The sequence below is a fragment of the Anas acuta genome, chromosome 32 (assembly GCF_963932015.1).
Source record: "Anas acuta chromosome 32, bAnaAcu1.1, whole genome shotgun sequence".
NCBI classification, from domain to species: domain Eukaryota; kingdom Metazoa; phylum Chordata; class Aves; order Anseriformes; family Anatidae; genus Anas; species Anas acuta.
The window spans coordinates 1,052,724-1,074,849 of record NC_089010.1 but is presented as its reverse complement, the minus strand read 5'-3'; the positions used below and the strand labels follow the sequence as shown (position 1 = coordinate 1,074,849).

At 68.1% G+C, this 22,126-nt stretch overlaps 2 protein-coding genes across 3 annotated transcripts; one reads left to right on the top strand and one right to left on the bottom strand.

Annotated features, from left to right (window-relative positions):
- Positions 1–160: 160 nt before the first annotated feature.
- COL5A3 (collagen type V alpha 3 chain) lies at positions 161–17,538 on the bottom strand. 2 transcript variants are annotated; one of them, XM_068664515.1, is made up of 65 exons: positions 17,383–17,538; positions 15,796–15,963; positions 15,502–15,715; positions 15,267–15,429; positions 14,725–14,847; positions 14,482–14,637; positions 13,586–13,699; positions 13,343–13,504; positions 13,136–13,183; positions 12,972–13,013; positions 12,831–12,893; positions 12,567–12,641; positions 12,407–12,490; positions 12,270–12,326; positions 12,091–12,144; positions 11,959–12,012; positions 11,762–11,815; positions 11,624–11,677; positions 11,495–11,548; positions 11,361–11,405; positions 11,116–11,169; positions 10,964–11,008; positions 10,792–10,845; positions 10,671–10,715; positions 10,543–10,596; positions 10,388–10,432; positions 10,246–10,299; positions 10,078–10,122; positions 9,938–9,991; positions 9,658–9,765; positions 9,498–9,551; positions 9,359–9,412; positions 9,187–9,231; positions 8,121–8,174; positions 7,991–8,035; positions 7,645–7,834; positions 7,496–7,549; positions 7,293–7,400; positions 7,093–7,182; positions 6,706–6,992; positions 6,489–6,597; positions 6,116–6,168; positions 5,948–6,001; positions 5,676–5,783; positions 5,510–5,563; positions 5,348–5,401; positions 5,209–5,262; positions 5,010–5,063; positions 4,778–4,885; positions 4,589–4,642; positions 4,358–4,411; positions 4,173–4,226; positions 4,028–4,081; positions 3,781–3,888; positions 3,027–3,080; positions 2,878–2,931; positions 2,666–2,773; positions 2,485–2,538; positions 2,229–2,264; positions 2,038–2,091; positions 1,700–1,943; positions 1,508–1,620; positions 1,291–1,359; positions 933–1,169; positions 161–839 (listed from the first exon to the last, which is right to left on the bottom strand). In XM_068664515.1, the coding sequence occupies exons 1-65, from the start codon at positions 17,447–17,449 to the stop codon at positions 693–695; spliced, it is 5,532 nt and encodes a 1,843-aa protein (XP_068520616.1). In that variant the 5' UTR covers positions 17,450–17,538; the 3' UTR covers positions 161–692. The 2 variants fall into 2 exon arrangements, with proteins under 2 accessions (XP_068520616.1, XP_068520617.1); XM_068664516.1 differs by having other exon boundaries at positions 14,491–14,637.
- Positions 17,539–18,220: 682 nt separating this feature from the next.
- On the top strand, positions 18,221–20,970 carry RDH8 (retinol dehydrogenase 8). Its single transcript, XM_068664531.1, is given in 9 exon segments — positions 18,221–19,244; positions 19,247–19,273; positions 19,746–19,907; positions 19,993–20,172; positions 20,260–20,353; positions 20,431–20,447; positions 20,450–20,613; positions 20,730–20,873; positions 20,875–20,970. Coding segments are annotated over 9 exon segments (945 nt in total). The 5' UTR covers positions 18,221–19,168; the 3' UTR covers positions 20,956–20,970.
- The last annotated feature ends 1,156 nt before the right edge of the window (positions 20,971–22,126 follow it).

The window sequence follows — 22,126 nt, the reverse complement described above, 5'->3', positions numbered from 1 at the left end:
CGGCCCCGGGGGGCGCACAAAGCCTTCCCCGACCCCCCCCACTCCGTCCCCTCAAGGGATACCCGAGGTAAATCCCCCCCCCGAAGTGGGGGGGCCCCCTCCTCCTCCCCAGCCGCCCCATTTGCGTGGAAATCGGGAAGGATTTGGGGGGGCAGCCAGCTTCCATACAGTCGCTTTATCGTACAGTAACGGCACCGGGACCGGCACCGAGCTTCCCCAGCTCTGCCCCACGGTGAAACGGGGAGACCCCCCCCCCAAAAAAAAAAAAAAAATGGGCAGGGGGCTCCCCACGCAGGAGACCACGGTAAAATCGTATCCCCAGCGATGGCACCAGGAGGGGGGGCGCGGATCCGGTGCCCCCCCTGGTTCCCACATGTTGGGGCTCTCGGTGTCGCCGTGCCGAGGGCACATCCAGTGCTTCACTAAGGGAGCGTTGTAGCACCACGGGGAGGGGGCTCGGGCCCCCCCTCCTTACCATCTGGGGTGCCCTGCCCCAGCTTTGCCCCCCTCCCGCCTCGAGGAGCCGGCAGTATAAATAAGGGGGGGCCCACGAGGGCAGGAGGGGACGGCGCTGCGGCGGCTCCGAGTCCTGAGAATGCCAGAGCAGAGCCTGGGGCAATGTCCCTGGCGCAGGGGGTGGCGGGGGGGGGGGGGCACGGAGACCCCCACCCGCCCGTGTCCGGGGGCCGTGCTCAGCCCACGAAGCAGACGGGGCCCAGCTCGAAGCCGAATTTCTGGTTGGCCTCTCCAAAATCGGCCACGGCCACGTCCATCAGCGGCAGCCGCTCGACGCGGGACGAGGACACCTCCAGCACCGTCCGCTCCTGCCCACGGCGTTCCTGCGGGGACGGGAGCGGGTCGAGGGGCTGGGAACCCCCCCAAAAAAAACAAAAAAAACAAAAAATAGCAAACGGGGTGCTGGGGGACCTCACCTGGCAGCCGTCGTGGAGGGCACGGATGGGGGCGGCCGGGTGGTCGCGGCCCAGCTCCTCGTCGTTGGCCCCGCGGAAGCGCAGGGCGCGGGCGAAGGAGGCGGCGCGGGCGTCGTACCAAGCGGCGGCGTTTTGGCACGTCAGGGTGAAATTTTGGCGGGCGCTGGCGCTCAGGAGGCGCAGGAAGGTGAGCTGGGGCACGGCCACCGGGTTCCCGTCCGCGTCCACGTAGGAGAACTGCGGGGAGGATGGGGTGGGGAGGGGGGGGGACACGGCGCGGGGTTGAGGGGAGGGAGCGGGGAGATGCCGGGCGCACCGTGCGCCCTCCCTGGAGGAGCCTCGTGCCCGGGGGTCCCACCTTCTTGCCCCTCCTGAAGGTGCTGTACCACGTCCCCGGCTTCTCCCTGTTCCAGGCAGCGAGACGGACCTGGGGGGGGGGGGGGAACGGGACAGAGGAGAGGCAAAACCTCGAACCCCCAACCCCTCGGGGAAAAGCGAGCCCCGAAACGCCCCATTCCGCTTTCGCAGCTGGCGGAGAGGATTTTCGGACCCCCATTTTCCCCTCTCGAACTCACGGCCTCGAATTTCTTCTCAGGGAAGAGGCAGGTCTCGCCGCCGGCCGTGAAGTTGCAGAAAACCCTGAAGGCGTCGCGGGAGCAGCCCTGGTTGGGGTCGATCCAGTACTCGCCTGGGGAGGGAGGACAGAGGGATGGGGCCGGTCCAGCACCCCACTTTTTTGCCCCCCCCCTGCCCTCCCCAGCCCTCACCGTCCTGCAGGTGGGGGTGGCAGAGCTGCAGCTCCTTGCAGACGCGCGCGGGGCTCTCGGGGGTGCCCAGGGGTCTCCGCAGCTGCTCGACCTCGGTGCGCAGGGAGCTGAGCGAGGCGTACACCTCCTCCAGCCCCTCGTAGTCCTGGGGGGGGCCCTGCTCGCCCCGAGCCCCTTGGGTTGCCCGTCGGTGCCTCCCGCTCCGGCTCGAGGGCAGCGGCTCGAGCAGCTCAGCCGGGCGGCCCTGGGGGGGGCACGGAAAAAGGGGGGAGAGCGGGATGAGGGGGGGCTCAGGAGCAGAGCACACCCGTTGTCCCTGCGCCCAAAGCGTCCCTTACCGGTGGTCCTGGGGGGCCTGGGGGGCCGGTGTCACCTCGGGGACCCAGAGCGCCCTGCAAAAGGATTCGGCCACGCGGTGCTCGCCCCCCGCTGCCACCCAACTTTGTGGGGGGGGGGGGGGGGTCCCATGGGGGCACACGATGGGAGCCCCCACCCTGTCCCCATATCCCTGTCCCTCCCCAGCACTCACCGGAGAGCCTTTGGAGCCCTTCTGGCCCAAGGGACCCTGCGGGGAAGAGAAAAGAGGGGAGCGGCGGGGGCTGGAAGCAACCCTGGGCGTGCAGCTGTCCCCGACCCCCCCACGGGGCTCGTGCCCCCCCCTGCCCCTTTCCCATCCTGGGGACAAAGCCCCCCAGGTCCTTTAGGGGTGTTAAAGGCAGGCAGGAGAGGCTCAGGAGGCTCAGGAGGAGGCTTGGAGCACCCCAAAAGCGCAGGCAAATACTCACCGACAGCCCGGGGGGGCCGGGGGGGCCGGTGGGGCCAATGGGGCCAGCCAAACCCTGCGGGGAATCAGCATCAGCCCCGTGCTCCAGGGGACTGCGCCCTACCTGTGCCTCGTTCCCCCCCCCCCCCCCCCCAAGCTGCGCAGCTCCCCCTATAGCTCGGGGGGAGACCCCAACCACTTACGGGGTCTCCTTTGGGTCCTGGGGGGCCCTGGATGCCGGGGAGCCCCTGGTCCCCCTTTTCCCCCATTTCCCCCGGCGGTCCGATGAGCCCAATCAAACCGGCGTGGCCCTGGGGACAAAAGGGACAAAAAAGGGACAAAAAAGGGACAAAAGCCACCTCCCCAAGGAGCAGCCCCCCAGCCCCCTCCCCCCCCAAAAAAAAACCCGTCCCACCTTCTCTCCCTTGTGGCCGGGGTCTCCTTTGAGGCCGGGCAATCCCACGGGACCCTACAAGAGGCAAAGGGGGGGGGTCACGTAGGATGGCTACGGGGTGGGGGGGCCGGGGTGGTCCCGCTTGTCCCGGTGTCCCCAGGAGGCCTTACCAGGGGGCCGGGTGGTCCCGCTTGTCCCGGAGCCCCCAGGAGGCCTTGTTCACCCTAGAAGAGATATAGGGTGGGAGAGGGGCATGGGGTGAGCCCCCCGCCCCAAAAAATGCCCCTCCGAGCTGCCGTCGTCTCCAGCTGCAGCGGTGGGGGCCAAGGGGACATCTCCAAGGCATGGTTTTGGGGACACTTCTGGCCACATGGGAATGTCCCCACTGCCCCTGATGCCCCCTGTCCCTGCTGACCCCATCCCCGCTGTCCCCATCCCTGGTGTCCCCATCCCTGTAGCTCATCCCCAATGTCCCCACTGTCCCCATACCCACTGTCCCCATCCCAATGCCCCTGTCCCCATCCCTGTAGCTCATCCCCAATGTCCCCAACTGTCCCCATCCCCGTTGTTCCATCCCCACTGTCCCCATCCCCATATCCCATCCTTGATTGCCCTGTCCCCATTGTCCCCATCCCCACGGTCCCCATCCCTATAGCTCATCCCCAGTGTCCCCACTGTCCCCATCCCAATGTCCCCATCCCCATTGTCCCTGTCCCTAATGTCCCCATCCCTGTAGCTCATCCCCAGTGTCCCCAATGTCCCCATCCCATTGTCCCCAACCCGAATGCCCCTGTCCCCGCTGTCCCCATCCCTGCTGTCCCCATCCCTGTAGCTCATCCCCAGTGTCCCCAACCCCGATGTCCCCATCCCAATGTCCCCAACCCCACTGTCCCCGTCCCCGCTGTCCCTGTCCCCAGCACTCACCGCGGGGCCGGGGATCCCCCGCAGCCCTTCGGAGCCCGGTCTCCCCGGGGGTCCCTGCGCCCCCACGGGTCCCGTCTTCCCGGGTGGCCCCTCGGTGCCGGGCTGCCCCTGGGGACACGGGGTGGGGGGGGGACACGGGGACCTGAGGCTGACCCCACACCGCGTCCTGCCCTGGGCTGGGGGGGGGGCTCGAGCCTCCCCTTCTATAGGGCAGTGAGTTTTGGGGGGGTCAGGGGGGGCCACCTACCTTGGCACCCTTCTCACCCTGACGGCCCTCGCGCCCCACAGGTCCCACGGGTCCCTGAAAAAAGGGGGGGGCACCAGGAGCTGTGGCTGGCCCCATTTGCAGCCCCACTGTGCCCCCCCCCCCATTTTGCTCTTTCCCTACTCACCCTCCGCCCGGGGGGGCCCGGGGGGCCCGGTTCCCCTGATGCGCCCGGCGGACCCTAAAACAAAGCCGGGGAGGGGGGGGACTTTGGGGTGAAAATGGCCCCAAAGCGGGGACTGGGGGGGCGCATGGATGTGCAAGACCCCCGGGGAGGGGGGGTTTAAGCCCCCCCCCCGCTGTCCCACTCACCGGCAGGCCGGGGTCCCCACTGTCACCCTTCTCTCCAACAGCCCCGTCCAGACCCTGCAACACGGGGTGGGGGGGAGCATTTGTGCTGCTGCCCCCCCCCCCAGCCCCCTCCCCAAGGTTTTGGGGTGCCTCGAGGGGGAGAGAACCGCGGTGTCCCCCCCACCCCCAAGCCCGGGGTAGGGACAGGGGGTGACACTAGGGCACGGCGGGGAGGGGGGGGGGCAAACTCACCGGTGGGCCGGGGTCTCCGGGGGGGCCGGGATCCCCTGGGAAGCCGATGGGACCCTGGAAAAAGGGGGGGGGGAAAATGGGGGGGGGCTGGGAGGGAGCCCCAGAGCTTGGGCCAGCGGGAAGGGGAATGGGTTTGGTGCTTGTGGGGTGGGGGGGGGGGGGCTGGAGGCGTCTCGCTCCTCCCTTTACCAGGTTGCCTTTGGCTCCATCCTCTCCGGGGGGGCCTTTTTTGCCGGGGGGGCCGGCTGCCCCCGACGGCCCCGCGTCTCCCTTCTCCCCCACGTCTCCTTTCACACCCTGCAGAGGGAGGGGGAGCGATCATAGCGGGGGGGTTCGGGGCATTTTGGGCAGGAAAACGTTCACCAGGTTCTGCCCCCCCCCCCCCCCCAAAGGGACACCCCCTTTGGGGTGCAATACTCACGGGGGGGCCAGGCTCTCCAGGGGCTCCGGGGTCCCCGGCTTCACCGGGCTCACCCTACCCGAGAGAAAAACGAGGCCACTGGGGGGGCCACTGGGCGCCAGGAGGTGCACGTGCCCCCCCCCCAAAACCCCCTGGCTCCCCCCAGACCTCAAGACCCCCATCGCCCCCCCCCGCTCCCCCCCCCCAGCCACATCCTTACCTTTTCTCCCACGGCCCCCGGCTGTCCCACGCCGCCCGGCATTCCCTGGGGACCCTAAAAGCAAAAGGATTGGGGGGGGGGGGGGGCCGTCGGCAGCCCAAATTCCAGCCGAGCCCCCCCCCCCCCCGGCTGCACTCACCTCGGCACCGCTGGGTCCCTGCGGCCCACGGGGTCCTGGCGCTCCTGGGGGTCCCTGGGGGGGGGGGCACAGAGCGGGGTCAGACCCCAAAAAGCGTGGGGAGCTGGAGATGGGGGTGAACGACTCGGGGGGGGTCCGAAGCTGCGGGGGGGGGGTCCTCACCATGGGGCCAACGTCGCCGTTTTCGCCCTTTTCGCCCGGGGGGCCCGGCATGCCCTGTGGGATCGGGGGTTAGTCTGGGGTCCCTCGTGTCCCTTGTTCCCAAACCGTGGTGTCCCCCAATGGCCCAGCAGCTCCCCCCCCCCACCCCATCTGGGGGTCTCCTTACTTGCAATCCGGGGGGGCCGCTCAAACCGGGGTGCCCCCGCGCTCCCTCGTCTCCTTTCTGCCCAAAATTCCCCTGCTGCCCGCGGCGCCCCGGCTCCCCATCCGCCCCCTGCCAAGAGAGAGGGGTGGGGGTCAGACCCCCACAGACCCCATTGTGGGGGGGGGGGGTCCGGGGGGGGGGCAGGGGATGGAGCTGAGATGGGGCAAGCGCTTGGTTGTGGGATCGGGGGAAGAAACAGGGTGGGAAGGGTCCCCAAAAAAACAAAAACTCACCGCAGGGCCGGGGTGCCCGATGGGTCCCTGGATTCCTGGGGGTCCCGGGGGGCCCTGCGGGGACAGCAGCACCCCCGTGGGGTTCGGGGGGGGGCCCAAAACCCCCAAAACCCTTCTCCCCTCGTTCCTCCCCCACTTTGGGGGGCAGAGAAGCCCCCCGGCACTCACCGCCTCGCCCTTGTCTCCTTTGCTGCCCTTCTGTCCGGAAGCCCCATCTCGCCCTGGCCAGAGGGACACGGTGACAAATTCCTGTGTGTGTCCCCCCCCCCCCACTGTCCCCCCCCCATGTCACCCACGCAAGCCCTGGAGGCCAGGGAAAGCCGCCACGGCTGGGGACCCAGGGCCATGAAAAATCCCCCGCTCCTGGGGAAGCCCCAAACCCATCGGGGGGGGGGGTCCAAGACCCCTGGACGCATCCCCAAACCCCCCCCCCCCTAAGGTGATATCAAACAGCAAAATGTGGGAAAAAAATAAAAATTAAATTAAAAAAAAAACGCTGCTGGAGGGGCTGAGTTGCACCCCCCCTCCCTCGACGACTCACCTTGTCCCCATCCTCTCCAGCGGGGCCGGGGGGGCCGGGGGGGGCCCGGTAGCCCCAGGGGGCCCTGGATCCCGTCGTGCCCGGCCGGCCCCATGGGACCCCGCTCGCCCTGAGGGGGGGGGGAGGAAGAGGAAGGGATGAGGAAGAAGCCAGCTGGGCCCCAAGGAGCTGCCCAAACCCCCCGCCTCGCCCCCCCCCTGCACCCTTCAGCACCTACCGGGGACCCCTTCTCGCCCAGGGGGCCGGGGGGGCCCTGTGCACCCCCCCGGCCGGGCAAACCGATGCCTCCCGCGGCCCCCGTGGGGCCTCGCTCGCCGGGGAGCCCTGGGGAGAAAGGAGAGGGAGGGGTGGGGGGAGAAAAGCTCAGCAGCCTTCCTCCCCCCCCCCCAGTCACCCTCCTCCTCCTCCTCCCCAAATCCGCTCCCCGAAACCCCAAAAGTTTTGTGCTCACCGTGGGCCCGGGGGGCCGGGGGGCCCTTCGCCACCCTTCAGGCCGGGAGGACCCTACGGGAGGGCAGAGGGGGGGGTTAGGAAGAAGCCCGCTCCCCCCTCTCCCGGGGGGGCTTTTTTGGGTTTTTCCCCCCCCCCCCAGCACAGCACTGACCGTCTCTCCGGGTGCCCCCCGCCCGCCGGGAAAGCCGTGGACGCCGGGGGGGCCGCTCTTCCCTGCAGCACCAGCCGGGCCGGGGTCTCCCTGCGGGGGGGGCAGGAGGAGCAGAGAGCTTGGCTCTGACCCCACAGAGCCCCCCCAGAGCTCAAAAAGGGGGTGGGAGTGCGCCCCCCCCCCCCCAGCCCCGCTCCTACCTTGGCTCCTTCTCGGCCAGCGGCTCCGGGCAGACCCTGCTCCCCGGGGGGGCCGGGGGGGCCTGGGTGCCCCCTCTCGCCCACCGGCCCCGTTTCGCCCAATTTTCCCTGCAGGTAAAAAGCAGGGTGAGCATTTTTTTTTTTTGGGGGGGGGGTCTCTCCATCCATCCATGCTCATTTCCACACCGAGCTCTCCCCCTCACCTGGGGTCCCACCACCCCTGTGGGGCCGGGGGGGCCGGTTTTGCCGTGAAATCCCTGCGGGGGAGAAAGGAAAAAAAAAAAAATTTGGTTAAAATTGGGTTTCTCCTGGGGGGGGGGGGGTCTTGGGGGTCCAAGGGGGGGGGTCTCACCGGCTCGCCCCGCTGTCCTGGGTGTCCCGGCAAGCCGTCCTTCCCGGGGGGGCCCTAGGCAAGAGCAGGGGTTATGGAGGGGAGGGCAGGGGGCCACGCCAAAAACCCCGCTGCCCCCCCCCCCAAAAAAAAACTTACAGGGGCCCTTTGGTGCCCGGGAAGCCGTGGGGACCTGCGGACCTTGAGGGCCCTGTGGGAGAAGGAAAAATTTTGGTGGTGGCGCCGGAGCTTCCCCAAAAGCTCTGATGCCCCCCCCCTCGAGCCTGGCACCCCGTTACCCCCGTGCTCGGCCCCCGTTCCTTTTTGGGGTGGCTTTTTAGGGGCGCACCCCGTGTGGTGTCTTTACCTTCTCCCCCACAACGCCGGGGGCCCCATCGTGGCCAGGATCTCCCTGGGGGGACAAAAAAAGGGTGGCAGCAAAGGGGGGGGGGACACAGCGGGGCCGAGGAGGACCCCAAAACCAAGATCCTACAAACCTTTGGGCCGGGTTTCCCTGTGGGGCCGGGCAGCCCTCGCTCCCCCGGCAGGCCCTGTGGGGGGGCAAAGAGCAGGGTGAGGAGTTGTGGGGTTGGGGGGGGGACAGGGGACAAGAGGGGGGTGGCACACGGCTCCCCCCCCCCCTCCCGATCCTAATTGCTATGGGATGTGGGTGGGATGCAGGGAATGGGGTTTGGGGTAGGGCAGGACCCAAGGATGGCCCCAGGGTGGGTGCCGTGGGCCATAAATGGTTTTGGGATGGTCGCCACGGGGTTGAGTTGGCCTTGGGATGGCTGCTGTAGGATAAAATGGGGCCTGGTGTGGTGGTTGTGGGGTACAGCCGGCCCCGTGATGGTTGTTGTGGGGTAAAACCGGCCCCACGGTGGTCACTGTGGGGTATAACTGACCCCATAATGGTCATTGTGGGATAAAAATGACCCCATAATGGTCACTGTGGGATAAAACCGACCCCATAATGGTCACTGTGGGATATAACCGACCCCACAATGGTCTCTGTGGGGTAAAACCAGCCCCATGGTGGTCACTGTGGGGTATAACTGACCCCACAATGGTCCCTGTGGGGTAAAACCGACCCCATAATGGTCACTGTGGGATAAAACCGACCCCATAATGGTCATTGTGGGGTATAACCGACCCCACGATGGTCACTATGGGGTATAACCGACCCCATGATGGTCACTGTGGGGTAAAACCAGCCCCATGGTGGTCACTGTGGGGTATAACTGACCCCACAATGGTCCCTGTGGGGTAAAACCGACCCCATAATGGTCCCTGTGGGATGTAACCGACCCACAATGGTCCCTGTGGGGTATAACCGACCCCATAATGGTCACTGTGGGGTATAACTGACCCCATAATTGTCCCTGTGGGATGTAACCGACCCCACAATGGTCTCTGTGGGATAAAAACGACCCCATAATGGTCCCTGTGGGGTACAACCGGCCCCACCAGCCTTCCCGCCGGCACCCAGGGGTGCCCCCCACCACAGCACCCCGGGGTGCCCCCCATCACCCCCAACTTGGGGTGGGGGCCGCGGCCGCTCACCGGGGGCCCTCGCTGTCCCGTCTGCCCGGCCTGGCCAGCCTTGCCCTGTGGGGAGAGACGAGGTGGGGGGGGGGGGACAGCAGCACACGGGGGGTGTCCCCCCCACCCCAAAATCCTTCTGGGGACGGGGAACATCCCAATGGGGTGGTGTTGTGTGTTGTAGGGCACTCACCCTCTTCCCTTTCTCTCCCGCCAGCCCCACAGGACCCGGGAAGCCAGCGGATCCCTGAGGACAGAGAGCATGGGTCACAACCCGGGGACACCTTGGGGACACCTTGGGGACACCCCAAATGCCACCCCCCTTTGCTCACCTTAGGGCCTTGGCGCCCGGGGTAGCCCGGGAGGCCCGGCACCCCCAGTTTGCCCTATAAAGGAGAAAAGGGTTGAGCTGTGGGCTACAGGGGGGACATGGGGACACGGGGATGGGGACATGGGGACATGGGGACATGGGGACATGGGGACGGTGCTCACCTTCTCCCCCGCGGGGCCAGCAGCACCCGGCTCCCCCATGGGACCCGTTTGCCCCTTTAGCCCCTCGGGGCCGTCCTCTCCACGGGGTCCCAACGAGCCTTGGTCACCCTAAAAGCAAGGCAAAGGTGCAGGGAGCACGCTGCCAGCTGGTCCCCAGCTGCCCCCCCCCCTCCCCAAAATAAATATCTCCCCCTCCAGCTCCATCCCACTCCGTACGATCCCAAATCCTGCAGCCCCGTGGGGAGGAGACCCCCGCCCCTAACCCCAGCACCCCGCTTACCCTGTCGCCCTTGGGACCCATGTCGCCCTTGAAGCCAGGGAATCCATCTTCACCCTGGGGGGGGGGCGGCACGTTTTAAGGGGGCTACTGTGGTACCAAGACCCCCCCCCATGCTGGCCCCTCGCCACCCCACCCCTTACCTTCTCCCCTTTGCTGCCCTTCAGGCCCCGCACCCCAAAAGCTCCCTGCAGAGACAAAAAGGGGGCCGAGGGAGGACCCCAAATCCGGGGGACACCCCCCCCCCGAGCCCCCACCTCGTGCCTCAGCGGGGCCACGCAGCGCGTTGGGGGGGGGGGAGCTGTGCTTACCTTCACCCCACGGGGTCCCGGATAGCCGACGGGACCCGGGGCACCCATGGGACCCTGGGGACAGGCTGAACATCAGCAAAAAAGACCCAAGGGAGACCCCACAACCGTGCCTGGGATACGGGGTTGGGGTCCGTCCCCTTACCTGGAGGCCCTTTTCTCCGGCCGGCCCTTCTCGGCCAGGGTGACCCTACAGGGACACCCCAAAAATGAGCCCCAAACTGGGGAGGTGACGGCGTCCCCGTTGTCCCCGCGGTGCCGGGGACCAGCCCAACCCCAAATCCCCTCGCCGGTACTCACCGGGGGTCCGTCGGCCCCAGCCACCCCTTGGATTCCCGGCTTCCCTGGGGGGCCCTGGGCGAGAGGAGGACGTGAGGGGGGGGGACACGGTGACACCACCCCCTCGTCCGTGCCAGCTCCAGACTCACCTTGTCCCCCGGCAGCCCAACGGGGCCCTGGGGGCCGGGCAGACCCTACGAGAGAACAGTGGGGTGCTGAGAAGGGAAGCCAGCCCCATAGGGACACCCCCGTGGCCCCCCCATCCCTTACCTGCGGACCGGGGTTTCCTTGCTGTCCCGGGGGGCCCGGCTCCCCTTGGATTCCCTGGGTGGGGGGGCAGAGGAAAATCCATCAGCACAACCCCAAAAAAAACCCCGCAGGCACCCTCCCGTGCCTCCTTTGGGGTTAATTTGGGGTGGGGGGCTCCCAGCGGGGCACCCACCACGTTGCCCTTGGGTCCCGGCGCGCCGTCGATGCCGCTGGCACCCTACGGGGGAAGGAGGGAGCCTCAGGGCGCTGCACCCCAAGGTGACACCCCACAGAAAAAAGCCCAGACGGACGGACACGGACGGACAGACGGACGCTGCCCCTTACCGGTGGTCCCGGGGGGCCGGGGGAACCCCGGGAACCGATGAGCCCCCGCATGCCCTAGAGCCAAGGACGGAGGTGTTAGCAGGGGGGGGGGGCAGAGCCCAAATCTCCCCTCCAAAAAACTGCAGGGGGGGGGATTCCCGTGGGCCGAAGCCCCCCAAATGTGGCTGTTCTGGTTCTTCGTGCCCCCCCCCAGCTCTTGGGGCTGGGGGACAACCGAGGCCGGCCCCCCCCCCATGGATACTCACGGGTTCCCCCGGTTGTCCCCGCGGTCCCGGCAAGCCGTCGGAGCCCTGGGAGGGACAGAGAGGAGCTGAGCGTGTCCCCCCCACGCCACCAGGGCCTGATCCTTCCCCGGACCCCCCCCCCCCAGGCTCCTCACCCTGGATCCTTTCTCCCCGGGGGTGCCCGCAGGTCCTGGCTTCCCCACGTCACCCTAGGGGACGGAGAGGAGGTGAGGGGACACGGGGAAGGGTGGTGGCAGGAGGGGACACGGCATGGTGGCACTTACCCTGTGGCCTTTCTCCCCCGGCAGCCCCGGCAAACCATCGAAACCCCGATCACCCTACGGGGCACAAGGGGCAAAATGAGCCCACGGCCCCCTCCCCAAAAAAAAAGGGGGCCGTGGGCATCCTGGCACCCCAAGCACCTTGGGTCCGGTGTCCCCCGGGAGTCCCCTGGCACCGTCTGCTCCAGCGCGACCCTGCAAGAAGGGGGTGAGGAAGGGGCGAAAGGCTCCGTGCCCCCCCCCGGGGTGAGGGGGCAAGTTTGGGGCACCCCTGGCTGCGTGTGGCAGCAGGGTAAGACGTTTTGGGGGGGGTTGTAATTAAAACCCACAGCGCTTACCCGTCTGCCCAGCTTCCCCGGTGGTCCCGGGGGTCCCTGCAGTCCCCGGGGACCCTGATGGAGAAGAAGAAGAGGGGTGAGAGGAGAGGAAGGCTTCCAACGCCCCCCGCCCCCCAACCTTACGAGACTCACCCGCGGCCCCATGTCCCCTGCGTCCCCTTTCAGGCCCGGGTGTCCTGGCAGACCCTAAAAAAAAACGGAGAGCGTGGAGCCCCCACCACGGGGGGTCTGCTGGGGTGCCCGACGACCCCGGTGCGAGGTGGGCACCCCAAGGGGGTCCCGCAGCAGCCCCCCACGCCAGCAGCACTCACCAGCGGACCCGGGCGGCCGGTGAGCCCCATGGGGCCGGGGGGGCCCTTCATGGCAAGCTGGGGAGGGAAAAGAGGAGAGGGGTGAGGCGGGAGGGGGGGGGAGGCTGAGCCGTGGGGGTGGGCGCGGGGGTCCTGACCTTCGCCTGCTGCAGGATCGCCTGGGCTTGGGCTTCTTGGAAGGAGACGGTGGGGCCCTTGAGGGAGTCTCCCCCAAACTGGAACTGGGAGAGGAGCGGGGTGAGGGCGGGGGGGGTGAGGCCAGCTGCCCCCCCCCCAGCCCCACATCCCAACCCCTACCGGCAGCATGATCATGGTCCCGGCAGGGCCGCGGATCCCATCGGCTCCTGGCAGCCCCGGCCGTCCCGCGGGGCCCTTTTTTTTTTTTTTTGGGGGGGGGGGGAAGGGGGGGTGCTCGTCACCGTCACGCCAGCAGAAGCCGGGCTGTCAGGTCAGGGCCTGCAGCTCCATCACCCCGCACGCCCCGGCACGCAGCCGAAACGCCTGCGGCCCCACAGCCGGCCCCATTGCGGGGCAGCTCCCCCCTCCCCGTCTGCTCCATACCTGCTCTCCGGGGTCCCCGGGCAGCCCTGGGAGCCCCGGTGGTCCCAAAGGTCCCGTTTCCCCCTGCGGAGGACACGGAGGAGCGTTAATGCTTGGGCTTCTGCAAGCCCCCCCTGGAGCAGCACCCCCCCTGCTCCTTACCGCAGGGCCCGGGGGTCCCGGCGGCCCCTCAAATCGCCGACCCTAAAAGAGAAAGGAGTGGGCATGGCGCGTCCCCGCGCCCCGTCCTGCAAGCCACCACCCCCAGGTGACCCACAGCAGGGCTCCAAGTGTCCCTGGGGGGGCCGTGTGCCCCCCCTGCTCACCGGTTCCACGACGGCCGGCTCGCCCTTGTCCCCTTTCAGGCTGGGTTCCTGCGGGACGCAGCGCGGTGGCACCGGGGTCAGGGAACGCGGCTGCGAGCTCGGGGCTGAGCTCCGAACCGCCCCCACGGGACCCCCGGACCCCATACCGTGGCCCCAGCTCGTCCGGCCGTGCCTGGAGGGGGTCCCGGTCCTCGTCCCCAGCGTTACCTGGGGAGCCCGGATCACCGTCTCCTCCCGTTCGGCGGGGCCGAAGCGCTCCGGGCTCGCGGGGTCCCCGTCGGAGTAGTCCTCGTAGCCCGGTGGCTCCCCGCTGGCAGCCCCAGCGGCTCCGTCCTCCCCAAATTCCAGCACGAGCTCCTCGCCAGCGTCCTGAGGGATGGGGTTTGATGCTGGGGATGTGCAGATTTTGGGGATCCCCTGCCCCGCTGCTGTTCCCAGCCCCGGCGGTACCTCGAAGGGCTCGGTGAGGTTCAGGGCGACGCTCACGGTGGTGGCCAAGCTGGAGGGGACCGGTGGCGAGGAGCTGTCCTCCGGGGACGGTGGCGTCGGGGTGGCTGTGCTGCCCTTGGGTGATGCGCAAAAAGGGCACGGGGTGAGGATCTCAGCACTACAGCAAAGGGAGGCGCTGGCCCGCGACCCTCACGGGGTCCCGCGGCGACGCGGTGATTTTGGGGTGTCCCCAAAGCCGCAGCCCAGATTTGGGAGAGGCTTTGGTCTCTTGGGTTTGGGGAGGACGCGGGAGACAGGGGAAAAGCGAGGCAGGGCTGGGCAGCCCGGGGCTGCCGTTCCCTTGCACGTCGGGGCCGTGCAGCCCCTGGCTCCGAGCAGCACCTGGAGCTCGGCCACCCCTCGCCGGGGCTCTCCCCCCCCCGGCCAAGGCTGAGTCATCGGCAGGAGGGACCGCGGCCCTTGGCCAGCCTCCGGCCTCCAGCTGCAGCCCTGACTTCCAGAGCCAAGGGAGGACGAAGGCGAAGAGGGGGCTGCCCCCAGGGGACCCCCAGCGGGTCCTGGGACGAGGCCAGGAGCCGTGGGGACGGCTCAGCCCCAGGTGCAATCGGGACCGGCGTCGGGAAGAGCCGGCACGGTCAGCGCCCTGCCAACATCGCGTCCAACAGACCCAAAGGTCTGGCTCTGCCGGGGCTAGCGTTGCCAGATCCGGCCCGTTTTGCCCCAAATTTCACAAAAACGAGGCGGGGAAGCAGCTCTGGAGGCAAAGGGCTGCGTGCAGCACGGCGCCGGCACCGTGCCGCGGCACTGCCAGCTCGGAGACGCAGCCGGGTCCCTCGGGCCACGGGGCCACGCACACTGCTCTGTATTTAAACCAAATTTGGGGTTCGGCTGCTCACCCTCACTACCTGGCTGGTCTCGGGGGGGGGTTCGGGGGCTTCGTGCTGCTCCTGCAGCTCCTTGTTCCTCCTCTTCTTGCCCTTGCCCTTGCGCTTGCCTTTCCCCTTGCCCTTCTTGCCCTTCCGACGCGGGGCAGCGCTGGGCTCCGGGACGCTCTGCGCAGAGAAAAACGTGGGCATCGGGGGGTGTCAGCAGGAGGGGAGCTCCCGAGGGTCCCCCCCCGAGCTCGGTCGGGTGCCCACCTCCTCTGGGAAGGGGGCGAGGAGCGGGTAGAGCAGGGGCTGGTCGCAGGCTGGCATGTAGAGCTGGCAGTAGGAGTGGGCGGCCGCGGGGTCCGGCACGATCAGCAGCTGCTGGATGTCACCCTGCGGCGAAGGAGAGGGTGAAGGGGGTGGCATCGGGGGGGGGGGATTGTTCTTTTCTTTTTTTTTTTTTAATTCCCCCTCCCAAGACACCCCGGATGCGTGCCCTGTCCCTGCACAGCTTGGGACAGCCAGCACGGACACCCCCTTGGCCCTGGCTGCGGGTACCGGGGGGGGGCGAGCGGACAAAGGCAGCCTTGTCTGCTCCCTGGGGGGAAAAATAAGCGGGGGGGGGACACCAGCTCCAGTCGCCTCGCTGCCTCAAAGCGTCCTCTTTGCCCGTGGCCCCTGACATTTGCAGCAGGCGGGAATGCGAGGAGGGGAATGGGGACAGGGAGCAGCAGCTCGCAGGTCCCCCAATTTTCTTGTGACAGCCGGGACGACGGCACGGGGGATTTTTGGGGCTGGGGGGGGGGGCTCACCTCGAACACCTCCTCATCCAGCAGGCGCGCCCCGAAAAGCGTCACCCCCTCGGTGCTGACGACGGGCCGGGGTCCTCGCTCCAGCGGCAGCGTGGCGAGGAGGTGGCAGTCCACCAGCAGGGACACGTTGGTGCCCTCCACGGCCAGCGCCACGCGGTGCCACCTGCGGAGACGGGGCTGGTTTGGGGAGAAAAAGGGCAGAATCCGGCCCCATCCCCGTGGCTCTGACGCTCACCTGCCGTCGGCCAGGTTCACCTTGCGGAAAACGGGGTAGAGCTCGGGGGGAGGGTGCCCGTCCTGGTCCTCGTAGAGGAAAACGGGCGAGCGCCCGAGCTCCAGCCCCAGCTGCTGCACCCCGCGCTCGTCGTAAATGGAGAGGAGGAAAGCTTGGCCCCCGCGCCGGGCACGCACCGTGGCCAGGATGGAGAAATCCTCGGGGAAGGAGGAATCTGCAACCGGGGGGGCGTTCAACCCGAGCCCTAGGGATGCTCGCCCCAAAAAGAAAAAGGGTTTTGGGGGGGGGGGGTACCGGGGAAGAGCTGCCGGGTGGGCGCGCTGAGCTGCGTGCGGTTATCCACGCGGAAAGCCAAATCGGGGTCCTCGGTGCCGGGGCGCTGGGTGCAGATCCCGGCGGTGACGGTGACGCCGTCCCGGCCGTCCTTCATGCCCAGAGTCTGCAGCACGTCCACGGGCACGGCTGCGGGGCGAGAAGAGACCCACAACACCCCCAGAGGGTTATTAAGACCCCCCCCGAAAAGCCCCGAATCACCCTCGGCGGTGATTTTAGCCCCGCGTCCCCATCCCCCTGCCTGCGTCCTGCCAAAACGGGGCCGGTGCCAGGCAGCTGTGTGGGCCCAAGGTCCGGTCCGCGGCCGCCAGATTCCTCCGGCGCATTCCTCCGCCCCCACAGCACGGGAGAACCCCAAAAGGGGCGGGAGACCCCCCCCCTTTTACCCTTTTACCCCCCCACACCCCCCATGCGCACGCACGCTCCCCGTGAGCGCCCCGTTTGGATGGGCAATTCGGGGATCCCGCAGGATTTGGGCGTGCTGAGGGTTAATCCCGGCACCGCCAGGTGTGTGGGGAGGGGGGGGGCCATAGGATTTGGGGTGGGGGGGTGAATGCAGCCACATCAGACAGCACCGGGCCCCCCGCCCCGGGGCGGCAGATGCACGGAGGAGCCTGTCCGGGCAAGCTGGGGAGGGGGAACCGGGTGCAGGAGGTTGAAGGGGGGGGGGGAATAATTCCTCCTGGGGCTCCCCACGCTGTGCGCCCCCCCCCCATTTGGGGCACCCTAAATGACAGCGGGGACACGGCCGGGGCTGGGAACGGGCTGACCCCGCAGCGGCCGTGCCGAATCTCAGGCCCTCCTGACCCCGGCACATGGGGCTGGTTTCCTGCCCGTGCTCCCCGGGGAGGGCTCGTGGCGTGCTGGGACCCCCCCCCACAGCAAGCCCCCCCAAACACCACCACCACCACCACCACCACCCCCCCTTTTCCTGGCACAGCAATCGTGGGTGGCCCCGCAGCGGCTGTGCCGGCCCGGCCCCAAAAATGCCTGGCCTGGGTGTTTTGGGGTGGGGGTGTGGGAACGCTGAAGGTGAATCCCCCGTTATTGGCACCAAAATGCCCCCCCCCACCCCGACAGCCCCCCCCCGAGTGACCCGGCTTCGTGTCCCACCTGCACCGTGGAGGGGACAGGGGTGCCTCTGGGGACACCGAGCCCTTGGGCTGCAAGGGGGGGCCCTTAACCAGGGTGGGGGGCACCCCTTAATTGGGTGGGGGGGGCACCCTTAACCCTGGGGGCACGACCCCCACGCGGTGACCCCCCCACACTCACAGCTCCCTCTCCCAGCCCAGGGGGACCCCCGCAGACACCTCCGGGTGGGTGCCCCCCAAAAATGGGTGCATGCCCCCCCCCAACCCGGGGGGGGGGGGCACCTCCCCCCCTCCCCACCCCTGTCCGTGGTGCTGAAGGCACCGAGCCCCCCCCAGACCCCAAGAGGGGACCCCCACGCGTGCCCACGGCAGCGGGGTGCGCAGCACGGGACACGCGTGGGCGAGGGGAACCCCCCCTAAATGCCCCCCCCCGGCCCCCCCCTGCCCCGTGCGGTACCTGCGGTGGCCGCTGGCAGCAGGGCGAGGAGGGCGAGGAGGGCGGCGGGGCGCGGGGGGGGCTCCATGCCCCCGGTACCGGAGCGCACAGCTCGGCCCTGCCGCCGCCGTGCCGAGCCCAGCGGGGCGGGGGGGGGGTGGGGGGGGGAGCCCCGGCCCGCCCAGAGCCCCCGCCTCCAGCCCGGCCCATCCCCCGGCGGAGCCCCCCCCCCCGGGTTAATTTAACCCCCCCCCCGGTTCGGGAGCACGGCCCCCAAAAAGAGGGGATGGGGGGGAGGGACCCCCACGGGCACGCAAAAGCCCAAATGGGGAGGTTTGGGGGTGCAAAACTGCCCCCCCATGGGGATGTTTGGGGGTGCACTGCCCCCCCCGGGGCAGATATGGGGGTACAAGACCCCCCCCTCAGAGGTAGGTTTAGAGGAATATGACCCCCACCCCACTCCCAGCCCCACAAGCAGGTTTGGGGGCACACAAAACCCCAAATGAGGAGGCTTTGGGGTGCAGAAGTGCCCCCCCATGGGGAGGTTTGGGGGTGCAATGCCCCCCCCGGGGCATATTTCGGGGTACAAGACCCCCCCAGGTAGGTTTAGAGGAGTATGACCCCCACCCCGCTGCCAGCCCCACGGGCAGGTTTGGGGTACACAAAACCCCAAATGGGATGGTTTGGGGGTGCAGAACTGCCCCCCATGGGGACGTTTTGGGGTGCAGGACCCCCTCCGGGGTAGATTTGGGGGTACAAGACCCCCCCCCAGGTAGGTTTAGAGGAGTATGACCCCCACCCCGCTCCCAGCCCCACAAGCAGGTTGGGGGCACACAAAACCCCAAATGGGGAGGGGTTTGGGGGTGCACTGCCCCCTCCCGGGCAGATTTGGGGCTGCAGAACCCCCCCATGGGCATATTTGGGGGTACAAGACCCCCCCCCACAGGCAGGTTTAGGGGTGCACCCCCTCCCTCCCTGTCAGGTTTGGGGGTGCTGAGCCCCTCATCCTACTCTGACCCCATGGGCAGGTTTAGGGGTTCAAAAAAAAACCCCACAAAAGGGCAGGTTTGGGGGTGCAAGACACCCCCCAGCCAGATTTGGGGCTGCACCCCCCCCAAAAAACAGCCAAATTTAGGGCTGCAAGACCCCCCCTCACTTCCAGCCCCCCAGTGAGGACGGCAGGATCGGGAACGCGCACCCCCCAACCCCACTGCCAGCCCCACAGCGAGGTTTTGGGGTGCACAGCTCCCCCCCTTATGGTGCTTTAACCCCACAGCAAAGCCTGGGGGGTTAAAGGGGGGGGGGATTTGGGGGCGTCCAGCCCCACACCACAGCTGCCGCTCGCTCGTGCTGGCCCCCGGGGCCCGGCTGGCCGCAGCCACCCCATTGCCTCATCGCCTGAGTCACGGCCCCGCTGACCCCATTTTCCCATTTCCTGGCAAATATTTACCACGGTCTCTGCAGTAACAGGGCCCCCCCCCCCGGACGCCCCCCAGCCTTTGAGCCGAGCCCCCCGACCCCATACGGCACCGCAGCCCCCTCCCCAACCCCATGGGCACCTTGTGGCAGCGCCCCTAAACCGCCCTGGGGGGGCTATGGGGTCCCCGTGGCAGCACCTCGCTATAGGGCCGCAGTGCCGCGTGCCCCCCTTTGGGGTTTTTATTTGTTTTTTTGGGGGGGCTATGGGCAAGGGCTGGGGGCTGGGGGCGGTGGGACCCCGCTATGGGCTCGGGGAGGCTGATCCCGCCGCCACGTGACGCCGGGTCCTGATCCCATAAGAGCCTTTGGACTCGAGGCCAGCGCAGCCATGGCCGGCCCCGCGCCCCGCACCGTCCTCGTCACCGGCTGCTCCTCCGGCATCGGCCTGGCCGTGGCCGTGAGGCTGGCCAGGACCCCCAGCGCCGCTTCCAGGGTGAGGAGGGGGACCCTCGACCCTAGAAATCCTTTTGGGGTCGGGAGGGCGAAGGGTTTGGGGTCCCTCTTTGCTGTGTTCACCCCAATGAGGGCACCCTTGGGGTTTCTTCCTCCCTGTAGCACCCCAAAAAATTTTTGGGGCCTTTCACCCAGGTGTCCCCCATGTGCTTGGGGACACGGGGACGGGGACGGGGATGGGGTCGGGGACGGCACCTGCAGCACACACCACGCTCGGGGCCGGTGTTTGCAGCACCCAAGCAGACCCATGTGGGGTCCCCGCACCCTATCCTCGACCCCATGCCCCCTACTCGCCGCGTCCCCTCTCCTCGTGCACCCCGTGGCCGACCCTACAGCAGGGATTAGCCTCCGGGAGAAGGATTTAGAGGCCGTGTTACCAAAGCAGCTTAGGGGAAAAAGGCCGCCAGGGTTTTGCTCTCCAACCCCCGGCCCTACAACGGGGCTCCCCGCAGTCATCGCCACCATGCGGGACCTGAGCAAGAAGGGGAAGCTGGAGGAGGCGGCGGGGCCGGCGCTGGGCACGACGCTGAGCATCCAACGCCTCGATGTCTGCAGCGACAGCTCGGTGGCCGAGTGCTTGAGCAGCATCCCCGGGGGCCGGGTGGACGTGTTGGGTGAGCAAAACGGGGTTCGAGGGGGTGTGAACGGGGAAATGGGGGCCGGGATTGGGGTTCTGAGCCCCCTCGGATGCCCCCGCAGTGAACAATGCCGGCGTGGGGCACGTGGGCCCCGTGGAGAGCATCAGCGTGGAGGAGATGAAGCGCGTTTTCGACACCAATTTTTTCGGGGCGGTGAGGATGATCAAGGCCGTCCTGCCCGAGATGAAGCGGCGCCGGAGCGGCCACATCGTGGTGGTCAGCAGCGTCATGGGGCTGCAGGGTGAGGCCCCAAATTGAGGGGGACGATGACGACGATGGTGTTTTTTTTGGGGGGGTTCGCCCACCCCAAGCCCCTCTTTTCCTTCAGGGATTGTCTTCAATGATGTCTACGCCGCCTCCAAATTCGCCGTGGAGGGGTTTTGCGAGAGCCTGGCCGTGCAGCTGCTGCAGTTCAACATCTTGTGAGCACTCGGGGGAGGGGAGAATAGGATTGGGGGGACCCCACAGAGCCCCCCTTGAGCTCCCCAAACCCCCGCAGCGTCTCCATGGTGGAGCCGGCCCCGTCAACACGGACTTCGAGCTGAAGCTGATGGAGGAGGTGGCGCGCTCCGAATTCCCCGGCGCCGACGAGGCCACGGTGCATTACTTCAAGGACGTCTACCTGCCGGCCTCCCACGAAATCTTCACCACATTGGGACAGAGCCCGGCGGCCGTGGCCGAGGTGCGAGGAGAACGGGGTGGGGAAGGGGGGGGACAGGATTTAGGGCCATGCCTTCGGGGAGACCCCCGCCGCCGCCACCACCATCTCGAGGCTCAGGCGGCTCCGTCCGTCCCCAGGCCATGGCGAACGTCATTGGGGCGCGGCGGCCGGCCTTCCGCACGCAGACCAACGGGCTCTACACGCCGCTGGTGGCCCTCAAATACGCCGACCCCACGGGGGACCTGTCGGTGGGCACCTACTACCGCCTCCTCTTCCACTACGGGGACCCTCTTCCACCTCAGCATGGCCGTGCTGCGGTGCCTCACCTGCGGCTGCTTCCGTCGCCGGATCGCCCCGCTCTGAGGGCGGCGGGGAAAAAAGGGGGGGGTCTTCAGACCGACGGTGACCCCCCTTTGTTGGGATTGGGGTTGGGGAGGTGGTTGGGGAGCTGCCCTGAGCGCCCCGGTTGCGGGAATTGGGGTGAAGGGATGGGAGAGGGGTGGGGGTCCTGCGGGGCTCGGCCCTCTGAGGTGTGGGGAGGAGGTCGGGGAGGCTCGGGGGGCAGCGAGGAGGTGGGGAGGGGGCTTGGGGATCGGTGGGAGGAGGTTTTGGGGGGGGTTCAAAGGGTAACAGGGCTTGTCAGGGGGGATTCTGGAGGTATTAGGGTGTATTGGGGCATTTCTATGGGTTTTAGGGTGTTTGGGGGGCAGCTCTGAGGGCTTTAGGTTCAGGGAGCCCTAGGGCAACCCCAGGGGGACTCTGTTTTTTTGGGGGGGAAGCTTTGGGGGCTTTTAGGGGTGTTGGGGGGCCCTGAGGAGGCATGGGGGGGGGAGTCTGGGGTTGTTGGGTGTTTGGGGTAGTGCCAAGGGGAGGCCTGAGGGAGCTTGAGGGGGGGCTTGGGGGGTGCTGAAGGGGCTCTGGAGGGGTTTGGGGGAGTTCTGAGGGGGTTCTGAGGAGGTTGGGGGGTGTCTGGGGGTGTTGGGGACCCTGGGGGGGGGCTCTGAGGATGTGGGGGAAGGGCTCTGGGGGTATTGGGGGAGTCCTGGGGGGACGTGGGGATGTTGTGATGTCCTGAGTGGGGCTCTGAGGATGTGGGGGAGGTCTGGGGGGGTTCTGGGGGTGTTGGGGAGCCCTGGGGGGGCTTTGGGGAGCACTGAGGGGGCGTCTGAGGTTGTTGTGGAGCCCTGGGGGAGCTCTGGAGGTGCTGGGGAGCCCTGAGGGGGGGTCTGAGGATGTTGGGGAGCGCTGTGGGGGGGCTTTGGGGGTTTTGGGGTGTTTGGAGTAGTGTCAAGGGAAGGTCTGGGGGGGTTCTGAGGGTATTGGGGAGCCCTGGGGGGGCTTTGGGGAGCTCTGAGGGGGGGCGCTGAGGATGTTGGGGAGCCCTGGGGGGGCTTCAGGTGGCTCTGAGGAGGGGGGGCTGAGGATGTTGTTGGCTCTGGGGGTATTGGGGAGCCCCCAGGGGGCTCTGAGGACGTTGTGGATCCCCGAGGGGTTTTGGGGACCCCGGGGGGGCTCCATTAAAGCTGTGACTTCG